Source organism: Apodemus sylvaticus, chromosome 14, assembly GCF_947179515.1.
Source record: "Apodemus sylvaticus chromosome 14, mApoSyl1.1, whole genome shotgun sequence".
NCBI lineage: Eukaryota > Metazoa > Chordata > Mammalia > Rodentia > Muridae > Apodemus > Apodemus sylvaticus.
Genome location: NC_067485.1, coordinates 90,985,162 through 91,002,353, shown reverse-complemented (window position 1 = coordinate 91,002,353; position 17,192 = coordinate 90,985,162). Strand labels below are relative to the sequence as shown.

Below are 17,192 nucleotides of genomic sequence, written 5' to 3'. Positions count from 1 at the left end.
CATCCTCTAGGAAACAAGATTCAAGGCATTTAGGAAGCTGCGCACCACAGTTAGATCTGAAAAGGGCTCATTTTACCTGGGACAGACGACAGGTACAATAGGGGAGTGGTGCAAGAAGAGAGACTGTCTAGATATTAAACAAGGAAGGATATAGAGGGGCAATAAGTTTAGTTACGTGGATGTTTTATAAGTTGCTTTAGAATAACTTAAACATAGTATTTCATATTTAGAAGTATTTTCCATGGATGGGCTTTTTATCACATGGCTTTAAAATTTTGCATAGCATTGAACATACAAAAGAAAAGAAAATTAGTACAAGGAGAGAAAGATTTGGACTTAAAAGTCTTTACATATATTAGAATAAATACAGGAAATATACTAAATACTCTTTATATATGTGTGTGTATATATATAGATAGATATGTATGTATATATATATATATACATATCAAAGTATGTGCACAACAGTTGCTACAGATACTGAGCAGTAGCTGGATTAACATTACATTCTTTTTTTTTAATTTTCTACATTTTTTTTATATTCTTTGTTTACATTCCAAAAGATTTTCCCTTTCCCAGTTCCCCCCTCCCCATAAGTCCCATAAGCCCACTTTGCTCCACCAGTTCCCTAATCAACCCCCTCCCACTTCTCTGTCCTGGCAATCCCCTACAATGCTGCATCAAGCCTTTCCAGGACCCAGGCTCTCTCCTTCCTTCTTCTCGAAAATGATTTGATATGTGTGTTGTGTTTGCGGTATTCTGAGCTTCTGAGCTAATATCCACTTATCAGTGGCTAGATTCCATGTGTGTTCTTTTGTGATTGGGTTACCTCACTAAGGATGATATTTTCCAGATCAAACCATTTGCCTAAAAATTTTGTGAATTCATTGTTTCTAATTGCTGAGTAGTATTCCATTGTGTAAATACACCACATTTTTTGTATCCATTTCCAGCTTCTGGCTATTATAAATAAGGCTGCTATGAACATAGTAGAGCATGTGTCCTTATTGCATGCTGGGGAATCCTCTGGGTATATGCCCAAGAGTGGTATAGCAGGGTCCTCCAGAAGTGCTGTGCCAGTTTTCTGAGGAACTGCCAAACTGATTTCCAGAGTGGTTGTACCAACTTGCAATCCCACCAGCAGTGGAGGAGTGTTCTTCTTTGAACATGAACATATATCCTAGGTTTGTGGTGTTTTTATTACCTTTCTAGTTTATGTTTCTATAAAAGCAGTGGCATGTTTTGTAGAAAATATATCAGCACTTATTCTTTGATGATACATACAAAATTCACAGTAAGCTCCAATGCCGTGTGCATTTGCCTGTCTACAAGCTACCACAGTCTACCTTGACTGCTGCCACAGCCCCCACCTGGGTTCTACACTTCGCTTCCTTCAAGTCCATATTCCTCACAGAAGTCAGAGCTCTCTATACAACAGACACCTCTCTGGTCACATATGCATCTCCTGAAAACCTTGATGGCTCCATTAGGAAAAAAGATGGACATAGTCTATGTAGCCTCTTCTGGTACAGCAGTTTCTGCTAAGAAGAAAACTTCCTGAGATTTTATAATTTGATTTTTTTAAACCAAGAAATATGTTTTAATTCCTTGGTTCCTGGACACAAGAGACTCAGTATGTTAGACCTGCCTCAAACTCTAGAAACATACTTGCCTTTGTTTCCCTGGTGTGAGAGTAAAGGTGCAGGCCTCCATGCTCAGCAAGAAAAGTATTTTTAGTATAAATAACATCAGAATACAGGAATACAGTATAGCTACCTTCAATTTATAAATTATTAAAGTGCCATTTTGGTCCTCACCAGCAATGCTTCTCCGCTTCTGAGGCACTGAAAGGTGGTGGGGAGAAGGCGACTGCACTGGACTTTCAGAGTCATGATTGGCTGTGCTCCTTATAAATTCCAAAGCAGCCTGCAGAACTCTAAGCTGCAGGGCCAAAGCCATATCTAAACCCAAAAGAGATAGGGATGTTTTCAAGCTATCATAATTAACTCTTTTAACTAAATTTATATATTATCTAACATCTAAAATATATAATCTAATACACAAACTATAATATTGAATATCTAAATGAAAAGGCCATAGACATAAGTTAAAACTGTTTCATCAACATGGGCTCTTTATGTTAGATTTCTAAGCTATATTTAATAATAATGCTAAAATAAATTCCCATATGGTCTCTACTAATTTTTTGATATTTTTTGAGACATGTTTCCTGTAGCCCAGGTTAGCCTTTAGCTTGCTATGTAGCTGAAGGTGACCTTGAAATTCCAATCATCCTGCCTCCACCTCTTGAATATATATCACCATATCTACTTTCCACTATAAAAGTTTGAATAGAAAAATAAATCATAAATTTATTTCACTTTAAATAATTGTTTTCAAAACCAATAATTTTGTATAAAGCAAAAACTTCAATAATCCACATGCTTTCAGGTTGCAGTCACTTTAGTATTTTCCATTAAAGAAAATTAAAGATCATTAATTATTCTTCAACATAAGCCTTTGCATTATACTTGGTTAAAAAAAAAAGTACTTGTTTCTGCCAGTGATGTACTGCCAGCTACTAATTACAGCAAGCCATCAATCACTCTATTTTCTTTTTTTTTTTCTTTTTTTTAATATTTTTATTTTCTATATTCTTTGTTTACATTCCAAATGATTTCCCGTTTCCCGGATCCCTCCTCCCCATATGTCCCATAAACCTTCTTCTCTCCATCCCTTCTCCAATCACCTCCCTTCTTTTTCTCTGTCCTTATATTCCCTTCCAATGCTAGATCAATCCTTTCCAGGATCAGGACCCTCTCCATACTTCTTCATGACTTCTTCAATAACTTAAAGGTTGCTTTTGATAACAATTAATACCAACACATAATTATGTTTAAACCTTCAGTAAAAGAGCTATGTGCAAATTCCATAAAAATCATTTCTTACCTTGTGTCTTCTTGTTTTTGCTATTATGAAGATATCCAAGAAGTACAATAAGGTCTTCAATAACTCTAAAATACTGTGAGCCTGAGGAACTGCAGGCGTGAATTGTAACTGCTATGAAGAGTTGCTGTATATCACATGCAAGCAATTTATATTCATTCAAAGGAATGCTAAAGTGAGTCCAAAACAAAACAGAAGATATTATAAGCAAAACAAGTAAAGACTTAAGACAATGAACTGGTTACATTGTATGCTACCAGCATGTACTGATTTAATAACTGTTCATGTTTCCTCTACATAGCAAGCAATATACCCTGCCCACTAGGAACATACATAAGACATGTTGCCTTCTGTTGAAATTACAGTTTTGTAGAGAAAAGGGCAGGTTAGGAGAACAACATAAACAACAGAGATTGACACAAGATACTAAGAGAACACTTACAAAGGCTCTTAGTCTACATGAAGGGTGAAGAGTAAGGTGCAGCAGCAATACTACGGGATAGTGAATTTGAAAGAATCCATTAACCTCTCTGCAGCTCAGCTAAATAAATGAAAGTCATTTTAGGGATTATAAGCTTGAATTTATATCAAAGTTAAATTAAGGATAAACTTGAATATATATTAATCAATTATAAACGCACAATTAATATGAATCAGTTACTCTGCCCACAAATTTAACCTTGATGATCCACTTAGGTGTATGACACCAGGTCCAAATATTTTTCTATATTTAGTTTTTCCAAATAATAGAAATATAACTTTCATAGGGTCAAATATAACTTAACACAGTATCACACAGGGTCAATCAGTATAACTTATTTTTAGGAAAAACTTCTTTTATAACAAACCTTATACCTATAGGTATCTTCCCAGTTTTACCAATTTTATGCACTGAACTAAAACCAAGTCTAAGTGTTCTGAGAAAACATAATACCTTATGTTTAACATGAAACCAACAAACAATAAGTGCCCAATTAAAGCTGAACTTAGTGAATATAAGAAATCTATCTTTGCCCCAAACAATCACTGGGTACAAATATGCTCTGTACTCAGCAAAAATATGACAACATCTAGTGCTTTGGCATGCAACAAGATGGTGTATCTTAAGATTCACATTTTAATAGTATGCTAGTAAAAAATGGTAAACTATACATCAGATGTGAAAAGACCAAAAATATAAAATCTAATTAAAATTTTACTTTTCAAAGCTCTTAACTCAAGTGACAGGAAGCCCTCTGCCACCATACTTTTGACTATTAGAGATTAATTTGTATTAGCAGTGCTACTATATTCTCTGTTGTTATAAACTGATCATGGAGGCAGTGTTACACCAGCAAGTGAGTTCACTGAGATGCTAGAGTCCTCTGCTGTTCCTGAGCTCCTCATAGATCAGTGAGTAGACCTAACTAATCTCTTCCTGGTGGGGCTTAACTACGTGACAAACTGTGGAAGCCTAATAAACATGCCAGAGAGTAGCCTTGTCTTCAAGTCTGAGTACCCAACACAGGTCAGATAAGCATCCTATTCCTAACCAAACATTATTCAAAGTGATGAAAAACATGCTATCTCCAAGTTAATTTAATTCTGTGGGAAAGAAATTATTTGAAAACATTACAAAAAAAAAAAAAACCCAACTCTTTAAGGTAACCTATTAACTATTTCCCCTTCTAATAATCTTATCACATGTAATTTTAATTAACAGTTTAAAACTTACTTTTTTTCTAATCCATTCAGGGCTGCTACTGTATTACATAACACATAGAGTAGACCATTGTCCAATAGCATGTCTGCTACCTTGGAACAAGAGTTTAAAACTTGCAGAAGAAGTAAAAGAGCATTGTGCAAGAGTATATTGTCATAGAGAGAGGTCTCTATTAGTCCCAGAATTGGAATGACAGCCCACTTCTGGAACAGGTCCATGTGTTTCACCTCCTCCAGATCAAATCTGTATAAATAAGACATAGTGAAAAGCATGTTAGAAGTCATCAATCAAAAACTGGGAATAAATGCTTGACACCACAAGCTGTTTTTAAAATCTGATATTGAAATTATCAAAAAACAGTGTTAAGAAAAATAACTCTTAATTAAAAAAAAGATTATAGTTTACAATAAGGCAAAACCTAAGATAAATGCATAAACACTCAGGTGAAATATGTATACAGTTTCATAACTTCAGTGGACTCATTTGCATTCATCCATTGGACTCATTGAATTCATCCCATCTTGTATCCAAAAATGCATGCTGTGTGGGACTATAACAAGTGTAAAGGAAAATTATTAGTTTACAAACTATCTTAGTGACAGTGAGCTAGTAAAAGTAACTATCAAAAATTATCAAATCTCTCACTCCTGACCTAAAACTACTTGCCTCTGTGGTACAACAATTTAAGTATTTTGTGGATATACCCACATGTAAAGTCCTAGATTTGATCACCAGCAATACACACATACATAAAAGGACCACAGTAAATAATTTAAGTTCACCAAGGTCTGAACTGGTGTACCACACCAAAGATGTATATATTTTTCTCTATCAAGCAGAAAAAAAATGTGCCAAACTGTTAGTTTCAGTGATTCTTTTCCTTTTATCTTTGCACATATTGTTAATCCTTAAGTGTTCTTCCAAAGTCAAATCTCAGTGATGAGCAGCACATTCAGAAATTCCAAGGGAGGGCTTTGAGTGACTGAGGAGTCTTGCATGGGTCACAGATACCATGTCACTGAGATTACAGGGGCCACCTTCCTTTTAGATCACTTTCTCATGTTCGTAATACATGTTAAATCTTCTCTGTCACTTTCATTTTCTACTCCACTTAAGTTTCTAGTTTCTAACAAGTGAGTAAAATACAAAGAAAGAAGTAATAATAGTACATCATATGTCAAATAATAAATCAATTCTGGGAAATGATTATAGCTGACATTTCCTGAGACCCAAAATAATCACTAAATTTTATACTTAAGACAAAGGATCTGAATTATGATGCAGAGAACTCACTCTTCATCCAGGCCCATCGGTCGACCAAAGAACATTGCAATGAAGCACTCCAACAACTCCTGAGTTCCCCTATGAAGATACAACTGGTTGGCTAATAAGGAAAAGCCACGGTTCTTCAGAAACTTGTCCTTTTGTTCTTTCGATGCTCTATTAATGTATGCATGTAACAGCTAAAGAAAAAATTGATACCATTTAGATGTTAACATTTAATATATACAATTCAGACTTATATAATTCTTATATTTATAAGCTATTACCTATTATTCACATACACAGACACAAACAGAGAAAGCTAAAAGCCATGTCACCTGCACAGAGAAATTAACTGGCAAGCCTGTGGTGCTCGTGGTAATTCTCTCTTGGGGACTGCTTGCAGGTGCATTTCTCGAGGATGTTCTGAGGCTGAGCAGAGGGCCTTGTAGACTGGCAGCCATGACTGAGTGTAAGTAAAACGTTATGTCTAATTCAAAGGGAAAGAAACCAGTGCACTGCTTTTTTTTTTTCCTTTAGATTTGTGCACATGTGAGTTTACACACACACACTCATACACATACACACACACTAGACCTCTTGAGAGACCTTCCTGTCAGATCTTGAGCACAAGTCAAATTTCCACATTTTTAAACTTCATTTCCACCCTTTTCTCCTTATTCCACCTTTTAAAAAATAGAAATCCCAGAAAAAAATATATATATATATATTCACAGAAATGTTTTACATTTATTTCTCTATTTTGTGTGTGGGGAGTAAAGGGGCTGTTCCAGTGCACATGTGGAAGTCAGAGGTTGAGTTGGTTCACTCCTACTGTGCAGGTCCTAGGGATCAAACTCATGTTGGGATTGACAGTAAATGTCTTTTACCCACTAAGCGACCTTGCTAGTCCTCATTTTCTAACTTATTAAATGCAACACATGTAAAACTCAACTAATTACTTTTTATTCTAAAGCTACTTTTACCCCATTTTTTACATTTAGATGGACCATAGAACCATCCCCCTAGATTTCAAGACAAAATACCCTCTTGTTTTTTACTATTATTGATCCCCATACATAAATATGAAGGTACATCTCCTTCAAAAGTCTCAAACCTATGTCCTCTGGTTTGCTAAAGTCCGGGTCATGAGCTCCTGCATTTGCTGCTGTACTGAAAGGTTAGTAACTCACTATCACAGGTATTTGTATCTGAAGAGTTGGGCTGCTCTGTAGTAACCTTGCTCTTCTCCCTCCTTTTTGGGCAGTCCTCACAGTGGAGACAGAAGAGTCTCCCCAAACACACATCTTTTTTTCCTACCTTCCTTAGACTTAACTAAGTTTACAACAAACCACTACAAGATTCCTTCTTCCCTTTCTCCAAAGAATGGCTTACATTCCCTGTGCTCCCATTCTTCTTTTTAGCACTGCCACTGCACACAGCACACTTCATCACAGAATCCCTGATGTCAAACATAGCAAGGTTAATGACTTTCTTCTAGTACAAAATAAGTGTACTGAATGCAGGGTCTTATATTATTCTCCCTTTATATTCTCCATAGCAATTTTATACTAGAACTACAAGAAACTAAACAATACCTACATCCAGAAAAACTAAAGAAATAAGAATCTTTAAAAGAGCATTTTAATATGTTTGTTTTCTAAAGGAAGCTATTCATATTGAACATTCATTTGTCAGTATACTTAGTAAGTACAACATATGGACAAATGTAGATGAGTGTAGTTTACAATCACATTAGTGATTAAAAACAAGTGTACAAATAAATTAAAAAGATAAAAAGTGTGACAATATATGAATATATACATACATGAATAAATAAAGAGTATGACTAGAGGGAAGTAATCTGATATGGTAATCAGGGAAGACCTCTTTAAAAAGGAAATAACTGAGCTGAGACTTAAATGTTCAAAAACTGATACTACACTGCAGGAAAGAATATCCAATAAACCACATGAATCTTATAATTTTTGTAAAATAGACTTACTGTTTATAGCGGTAAACTGATTGATATAAATCATTATATGAAGCATACTTAAGATTAAATTGAATACTACACACAAATGCCAGTATGAAATAACAAAACTATAGAGTTCTATTTTAAATAATTTTTAATTTTAACTTTTATTTTATGTGTATGGGTATCTTATCTGCATGCATGTCTATACACCGTGTTCCTGGTGCCTGCAGAAGGGGTAGCAGATGTCCTAGAACTGAAATTACAGATGACTGTGAGTCACTATATAGGTGCTGAGAATTGAACCTGGGTCCCCTATAAGAGCAGCCCAATGTTCTTAACCACTAAGCCATCTCTCTAAGTCCAACAGTTCACTATTATTAAATATGAAATAAGCTTTAAGTCTTAACATATACTAAACAACTTAAATTACACATACTCATATATTCTTGATGAGACATCACTTATGTAGTTTTTGCCCTTACTTTAATTACTCCTTGCTGGATAGCAGGTGATGGGTGGTTAACAAGGACTAGAAGAGTATCTGCTTGAATAATCCTGTCCATCACATCTTCAAGCATAGCATCAGGCAGGACAAGAAGAACCCCACTTAAGAGCTCATATAATCCACAGCAGATAGGTATCAAACAGTCTTCAATGACACTGTAACAGAAACCAGGGAAGTCTCACTACCACAGCAACAGAAAGAAAGCCACAGGAGCAAAACCCTAGGAGCTCCAACAAGCTGCAACTTTAACATGTCCAAACAGGTGCTCAGAAGGTTTAAAAAATGTTTCCTAATTTAAATATGATTATCTAACTTGCCTTGCAAGATAGAGGTTTTCCCAGCAGACTGTATACTAAAATGCTGTCCTCACTACCACATATGTTACTTAAACTATTTGAAGTTAAATATCAAGGTCCTGCACAACCAGACTGTTGACTGCTAAGTCAATAGTCCAGCATGGAAGAAGGAGAAGCCTACTATTCTTTACCTCTAACCAGGCATCTATAGACAACCGATGGCTTCTAAGGTCGGTTTTTTAAGGGTGTGGCCCATAGTAGGCTGACCACTCTCCACTGGATGCCAACATACTCATGAGTATGCACAAAATAGACTTGGTGAATTATTAAAAAACAACAGAGAGAGAACCTGAAGTGGGGAGTGGATAAAGATAGAGTAGAAGTGCATCTTGGAGGTGTTTGGAGATGTATAAAATTCTCAAAGAATTAACAAATAAAATATACTTTAAAAAAACAATTGAGACTCTCAGTTTCTCTTGCTGCATTTCAAATGTCCCACTGTCAACATTTCATTACCATAGAAAGTTTCATCACTCAGGATCCCAGACACTATCTAAAAACATCAATCTAATGACTTCTCTGAACTTAGGATTTTTCTGCCTAATAAACCACAAGAGAGATTTTTCTTACAGAGTTATCCGGCTTTTGGGTGAGTGTAGAATTCACTGTCATCTAACAATGAAATAAATGAGAAGGAATCCTTCTGCTTGGTATTAATGTAATATGATCAGAAGTGGCATACTGAAGACATTTCACACACTAGTGCAGGGATTCTGAGGCAAGAAAACATGAGTACCTGCAGGTGCTTGTGGCTCGATTGTAGTTTGCCTCATAAGCAGGAGAAAAGGTAAGGTTTTCCCAATCATCAGCATTCCTATCAACAAGACTTGGCCATCTGCTAGCAACTGCAGATCCATTCTGAGAGGGAAATGCAAGCCCAAGGCTTGCAACAGTGCTGTGGCTTCGCTGGAATGAGGCCAGTCCCTTGAGGTTATCAGGTCGACGTGGATAAGACTCCTCAGGACTGTCATCATCTGATCTGGGCTCCATTCCCACATCTTTGTGATCTACTCTGGCCATGGGAAATCTCAATGATCCTCTGGAAACTCCGTTGGCAGAGCCCTGGGCTGCAAGAAGTCCTTCCATTTCACAAACAGTTTTTGCAGACTCACAGCTATTGATGAATGCTTCCTCTTTGTCTGTTTTCAGTGCATAGGGTCTCCCTAAAGGACTCCATTTTTCTGGGTTGGTAACCACAATATCTTGTAACTTGTCAATACTAAAGTCCAAACTTCCAGCAAGTTTTTGTGTTTGTATTAGTGGTGAATAAGTAGGAAATGCTGGTAGACTTCTAGATCGAACCATCTGAGCAGCCATCCGCCGTGGAATAATACTGCAAGAACTGGTTCCTAGTAAATGTAGACAGAAAAATAATACTTAAAAATCTACTGAACAGCACCACTTCTCTTCTATAAGTCACAACCATGCCACAACCCACCTTGCCCTGCACTACTCAAGAATTATAAATGATAATATTCCAAGCCAAAAATGCTTAAAATTCATATTGCCAAAACTGTTTTTCTATTAACTATATTTCAAGCTTCCAAAGACATGTCTTTTTCTATTTCATTAACAGAATGAAGTATTGCTGGCACAGCTTGAAGTCATTAAGATTAATGATTCAGAAATCAGGTAAATCAGAGTGCAATTTAATTTCCTTAGGCCAGCAACAGGGTGCAAACAAGACAAAATGGACAAAGCTCAGGTTCTGCAAGACTAATTCAATATGACTAATTCAAATAAAAGTTCTGTTAGTTCAGAGGTCACAGGTAAAACACTGAATTACTATATAGGTAGTAGTTTCTGAAAATGTATGATTAGAGTTCAAAAATATCAACTCTGCAGGGAATTTTTAAGGATGAAGAGAGCTCGTGTGTGTGACACACCTAAATAGTGCCTGGACTATAACAGGTGCTTAATAAAAGGTGGTATTTGTCATTATTAGACAATCAGTCCTCAGACTATTTCTGTTCTTTCTCCTATTTCTGTAGTTACTTACTAATGAGAAACAATCATCTCTTTTCTTCACAGCTCTCCGATGTAATGGTGATAATACTATACTAAGGAGACCAGAAAAATCTCTTATGAGCACAGGATATAAGCACAGATTACCCAAAATTTGGCTGTGAACCAGCAACAGAGGAGCAACAACAGGCCAATAGCTAAGAATTTACATTCTCAGGCTCTGACCTACACCTGCTCTTCAAGAATACAAGAAAGAGGTACACAGGAACCTGTGTTTGAGTGAGGTTATCAGGTGCTTTTATGCATGCTAAAGTTTTATAACTATGATAAAGTAAATAGTTTCTGAATGAATTATTTTAGAGGCAAAGGTTTGTGTCGATAAAACAGATATACAGCTTGGAACTCTTTCCTAGTAATTTTTTGATTTTGGCTGGCAGGATAAAGTTGCTAAAAGATTGTTCAAATAATCTAGAAAGTAATGAGGCATGACTATATTTAAAAATATTTCCGAATAATACAATTTTTAAAAATATATTTCCGATAAAATATTAGATGAAACTAATTAAAACACAGCTTTAAAATATTATAATAAATGACTATAAAATGAACTACACTGAATGCAGAGTTGGTAAAATTCTTTTCCCAATCTGTAGGTTGCCATTTTGTCCTATTGACAGGCCATTTGCCTTACAGAAGCTTTTCAGTTTCATGAGGTCCCATTTGTCAATTGTTGATCTTAGAGCCTGAGCCACTGGTGTTCTGTTCAGAAAAAATTCCCCCTGTGTTCAAGGCTCTTTCCCTCTTTCTCTTCTATTAGATTCAGAGAGAATAACTGAAATGCTTTGGAAAATAAACACAATTGGAGATTAACACCCATACATCTTGTCCTGCTTTCTCAAAGTTCTTCTTTGCCTCTAAGACTTAATAGCTGTTTAGAGTAGAGTAGAAGATATGGCTGTCCTGACAATAAAGAGGACAGCTGCTGCGAATGAGAAACAAGTAGGGCCAATTCATGTCCAGCAAATCTACACATACTGAGTACTCTATTAAGAGTAATTAGGAAGATAGGAAATTCCTATGAGCTTAAAGACTTAAATACTCATTCTAAGGGAAAAGAAAAGAGAATTAGCTCTGTGCATACAAGCAATGCTGGGGCAAGCATTTAAAGCAGTGAAGCTGGCTGGCTGGGAACCTCTGTGGGTGTTTCAAGTCAACAGACACAGGCTAAAATCAAAGACTCTGCTGCGTTTCTCACTAATACTGTAGCAGCACAGGGAACTGGGGAAGTGTCACAGAGGCCAGACAGGAGGTTGTTAGAGTGGTTCAAAGGGATCACTGCCTCCTCCTTCCAAGTGGATCTTCTTTCCAGAAGGAGGGCTAAAGTCCCTTCTCTCACATTCCCTCTCACTCTCATATCGTGTGTGTGTGTGTGTGTGTGTGTGTGTGTGTACACAAATTAGTAATGACAGATAAAAACGGATTTTTTTTAAACACACTTTGGGCTAGATGTCGTTATGTTATACTGCTATAATATACAATATGCACAATTTAACATCCATGAATATCCTTAACTGAAATAATATGAGTGGTAGTTTAATCTTTGCTACACTTACCTTCAGGAGGAGATGCAGTAAAGACAGATGGACTTATTACCAGAAATCCAGGGCTGGGAAAGGACTGCCCTCCGCTGCTAGAATGCCTCAGGTACATGATTGACCGCACTTTCTCCTGAAAGATCTTGCCATCTGGAATTTAGAATGGTTTTGAGAAAGAAAAATTTTAAATAGGGTAAAACAAAACAAAACAAAAAAAACTTTTAAAAGTAAATCATTAAACATGAATTGTGACAAAAAATCCTCAAAGAGAAACAAATAAGGCCCGCTCCATACTAGCAAATATAGTGTGTAAGTATTCTCTTTACCTCACTTTGGAGCTTGTGACTGTTGGCTATTATAGTCGAAATCACTTCTCAAGTCTTTCAACGCCAACTGTCTTAACAATTATTTCTGTAGTTTCACACTTTACAGTTCTCCTTTACTGTGTAATTCTGATCTCTCCAAAACAGACTGTTTACCTGTTTATTCCTTGAATAAGAACTGTGTCATATGCCTATATATTGTATTTTTTAATTTTAATTTATATATATGTATATTAGCTCTCACATGTATACCTGGAACCTGAAAAGGTCAAAAGGAGGTATCAGATCCCCTGGAGCTAGAGTGATAGGCAGTAGTAGGTAGGTGATGGAATCTGAACGTAGGCCCTCTGAAAGAACAGCAAGTGCTCTTAGACACTGAGCCATTTCTCTGGCCTTGTCTTATATTTTTATGTATTCTCTTCAGTATATGATACAAATATAGTAATAATAATAATACTTTCAGTTTAATCATCCTTTTCACATTCACACTGAAATTTTCTATCGTGACTTTTTAAACACACCATCCACACACAACTGCATTATCTCTTTGCTCTCATTCACGCCTTATATGTATTCTCTGGATTTATCCGGGAACTCGCTGCCTTTTATCCCCAACATACATTTAGGGCTTTTTCCAGCACAGAGAGACCATCCAGCAAAGATGCAAACAAACATGGACCCACAGGAAAAAGACAGGAGTAGAAATGGTTATGATCTAACAATGACCTTACCCACCTATGTGCAAAGAGAAGTAGAAGTTTGTGGGGTTGTGACAAACGTAAGTATTAGTAGGAGGGTGTACTGCTAGTAGAAAATTGAAGATAACTGTCAGTAATTCCAAGTCTGGAGGAGAACCAAGGACTTCTGCAATGATTTTCACAAATGATCTACAAACTTCTCGGGGCATGGATGTAAGCTGCCCCTCTCTGTGTTCCTGTAAAAATAAAAGCCAAAAGCTTTTTAGATTTAAAGAACTGTCAGCTAATATTTTTTTATTTAAAAAAGATAGTCCTTTACAAATCATTATTATTAGTGTTGGAGGTACACAGTCTTGAGGTCAGAAGACACCTCTGTGAGTTAGTTCTCTCCTACTTTAATGTAGGTTCTGGGGCTCAGACTCAGGTCATCAGGCCTATATGGCAAGCTCCTGCCTGCCAAGTCATCTCACTGATATTCTTCTTAAAATAGAATTTTGTTGGTTTACTATTCTAGTCTGACCATATTTAACATTAATTTGAAGTACTATTTCTCAACCCAAGTGATCGTGCCTAATTACAAGTGATGGCAATTTAATTCTAGCCCTTTTAATTTAGTTAACTGAGTCAAGTTACACAGCAGAATTCATGCCCCAGTGTGCAATGTGGCCCCACACTTACACCAACATTGCTATACTCTTTGTCTATATGAATATACTAACACTAGTATGTATGCTCAGTTTACAACTTCAATGACTCCACAGAGAAACCCTGTCTTAAAAACATCAAAGACTTTTTTCAATGATACAAACTCTTAGAACAGCACCCCAGACACTAAGCCCTATGCAGGGTAACCATCTTGTAACTCAAAACGCTATAGACCAGAACAGCTATAAATTTCAGGTTTTTGGATTTGGAGGATATTTGTACAGACTTTATAGATGAGTAACTAAAAGCCCCAAATCAGAAATGTTCCAAACTGAAGATTTTTTAGTGAATAAAGCCATAAAAATCTTAGTTCTTTTAATACTAGCATCACTGCTAGTACTATTATCCACTATGGTTACTAGATCTGTACGGACCTCTTGTAATACAGCAAACAAGTTACAGCAATATCCTGTGCCCCAGCTTACAAAGTCCTTTCTCACAGTGGTTACTGCAGTGGTCTTATCTTTCACTTCTAGAACATGGTCTTACAATGGTTATTTGACTAGCTTGAACCACACAAAGAAACAAACAATTGCACAACTATAACCAAGCACAGGCGCCAGGCTTCTCTGTGCTGTGCCCCCCCACTGCATGGATTATAGAACTTAGTAGGAGGCCATGCCTTACTAAAAACAGAGGCTGTCATAGGTCATTTATGTCCTTAAACTCCATCTCCTCAGAGGCTAGTAATTAATCTCCTGATTAAAGGCACAGAATATAAAACTGCCCTGTCTTCTGTCTCCCTATGTCCAAATATGACACTCCATTTACTGTTATGTACTGCTGAATCAGAGTACTTAAAGGGGAGTTGTTTTTAGTCATCAGATCACACAGAGTCCTTTGGAGTATTGTCATAGTATTTGGATTTTAATGTACCTATACTGTAAAGGTGCCAGGCTATAGAAGCAAAAGTACTGGCCTCATGAAATAGTAAAGATCCCATAGAACGTCTGAACTTAACTCACTTGACAAGATCACCCATGTTTCAAATACTAAAAACAAAAACAAAATCTTGGGAATAGTCCAATATACTAACCAAGCAGATAAAAGGACATTTGTAAATGCACATCACCGCACAGACATAGTATGTAAGTTAGCGTCACTTTTTAACATAGTATTTTAGGTATATATCCATGTTGCTAGTTAACATTTAAAATAGACTACAATAAGTTTTATTTATTAAAAGCTCACATATGTGTAAGTTGTTATTTAAAGACTATATAGTGACTTACGGATCACTAATAGTTGATGTTCTGGAAACCACAAAATTATTATATTCCAATACAAAAAAACATGCAGAAATTTAGTAGCTATTCTTTTGTAGTTTGAGTTAGAGAAGATGACAGTATAAATGAACAGCAGAAGGGAAGAGCTGAAAGAAAACATGCTTACAGAGTAGGAAGGTTAAAGACAGAAAGAAATCCCATAGACAGGCTTGTGAAATTCTGATGTGTACAACAGTAGGTTATTAAATAGAAGCAACTGCAGAAGTCATCTCTGCAGAGAAGGCACATGAAAAGTACCTGTAAAACCTGACAAGTCAGTAGGAAGTGGTGAACCACGTGGGCGTTCAGCAACTGTTTAATATTAAACTGCTGCTGCTGGTGCTCTACCCGGATGAGGACTTCGAAAGCTGTTAGCAGAGTCTCCCACACACCTTGCTGAGAAAATAAACACATGCCAATTAGCACACAGTTATGAAAACATGCTGTGGGCTTCTTAGAAAACTAGAAACATAACTGGTTAACAAACTGTGCATATTCTATTTCAAAGACTGGGTCTGTTGGTGTGGAAGGAAGAGCAAGCCTTAAAATGTATTCCATTCAGCTCATCATTAGCTCGGAAGTTAAAAGTTTTACACAAGGAACACACTCCTGGATTTACACTTAAAATTAACATTACACTGAATCAGCCAAATTATCCTTTCCTCCAGAATGGTTAGTGATTTCTAAAAATACTTTTACTAATTATCTAATACGTTCATACATGCATCTAATGCATTTTGATCATACTCGCACTCTTCCACTGACTCCTTCTAGATGCACCTCACCTCTTCCCTATTTCATGTCCTTTAAAAATGTTTATTTAGGTGATTATATTTAAATGTCCTTTTGGGGGGGTGAGAAGCCCAGGACACCATAGCATACACACACACTACCATATTCCTCAACCTCAGAAGAGTAAAAAAACATCATAAATAAATCCAGGGGGCATTATATCACAGACCCCAAAATACCATGGCAGTTGTGGGGACAGAGAGAGAAAAAGATGTCTGGTGGGTATAGAGCTCTGCCTTTATAATATGAAAATTATGGCGGTAAATATTGGTGATGGCCATGTAACATTTGAATGCAAGTAATGCTTCTGAATAAGGTACTTGAAATGATCAAGGTAGGCAAACAGAATGTGGTATGTACTTTACTACAATACACAGATTAAATAAAAGTATATATTACATGCCTCTGCCTTATTCCATATTTTCCAGTCAAGCAACAGTTCCTGTAACAGTTTAACATCTTGGATTATTGCATGAGACTCAACATCCAACTTGAACTCTCCATGCTCACTAAGGTGGATAACTTCTTCACCACAACAACCTTCAAGAAGGGTCTATAGAAAATTAGCAAAAAAAAAAAAAAAAAAAAAAAAAAAAAAAGAAAGAAAGAAAGAAAGAAAGAAAGAAAGAAAGAAAGGAAGGAAGGAAGGAAGGAAGGAAGGAAGGAAGGAAGGAAGGAAGGAAGGAAGGAAAGAAAAGAAAATTAGCATTAGTGTAAAATACAGTAATAACTGATTAACCAAATGGTGTTTACCAGAATTATCAAACTTTTTATCTCAGCAGTCATACCATCAAATTCAAAGAAAAACTAGAAAGGAATTAAACATTTCCCCAAATATCTGTGTTATAAAGTAATTCAACTTAGTTGCAAATCATAAATTTTTAAATGTTTATAATTATTTTATTTCAAACACAGGGTAAAACACCTTCAACTCATCTTGATTTTTAATTCTTTGCATTGCTAGGGATGGAACCCAGGGTACGTATACTATAGATATTAAGCCAACGTCTAGCTCTTGATTACCCTTCTTGCTCTGAGTTCGCATCCCAGTACTCACTACTGTGTGACTCTGTAACAGCTCTTCATCTATCCATGCTTC

General features: G+C 36.3%; 1 protein-coding gene across 3 annotated transcripts in view; it reads right to left on the bottom strand.

Annotated features, from left to right (window-relative positions):
* Positions 1–17,192, bottom strand: part of Lyst (lysosomal trafficking regulator) — a 196,083-nt gene that overhangs the window by 91,218 nt on the left and 87,673 nt on the right. For 2 of the 3 annotated variants that reach the window (XM_052157707.1, XM_052157708.1), the window contains exons 19-27: positions 15,560–15,697; positions 13,369–13,567; positions 12,329–12,460; positions 9,487–10,099; positions 8,372–8,549; positions 5,942–6,111; positions 4,661–4,891; positions 2,950–3,116; positions 1,818–1,961 (exon numbers count right to left, since the gene is read on the bottom strand). In XM_052157707.1, coding sequence (XP_052013667.1) covers positions 1,818–1,961; positions 2,950–3,116; positions 4,661–4,891; positions 5,942–6,111; positions 8,372–8,549; positions 9,487–10,099; positions 12,329–12,460; positions 13,369–13,567; positions 15,560–15,697 — 1,972 coding nt within the window. Of the gene's footprint in view, positions 1–1,817; positions 1,962–2,949; positions 3,117–4,660; positions 4,892–5,941; positions 6,112–8,371; positions 8,550–9,486; positions 10,100–12,328; positions 12,461–13,368; positions 13,568–15,559; positions 15,698–16,496; positions 16,647–17,192 lie in introns of all 3 variants that reach the window. The other variant, XM_052157710.1, reaches the window with a different exon arrangement.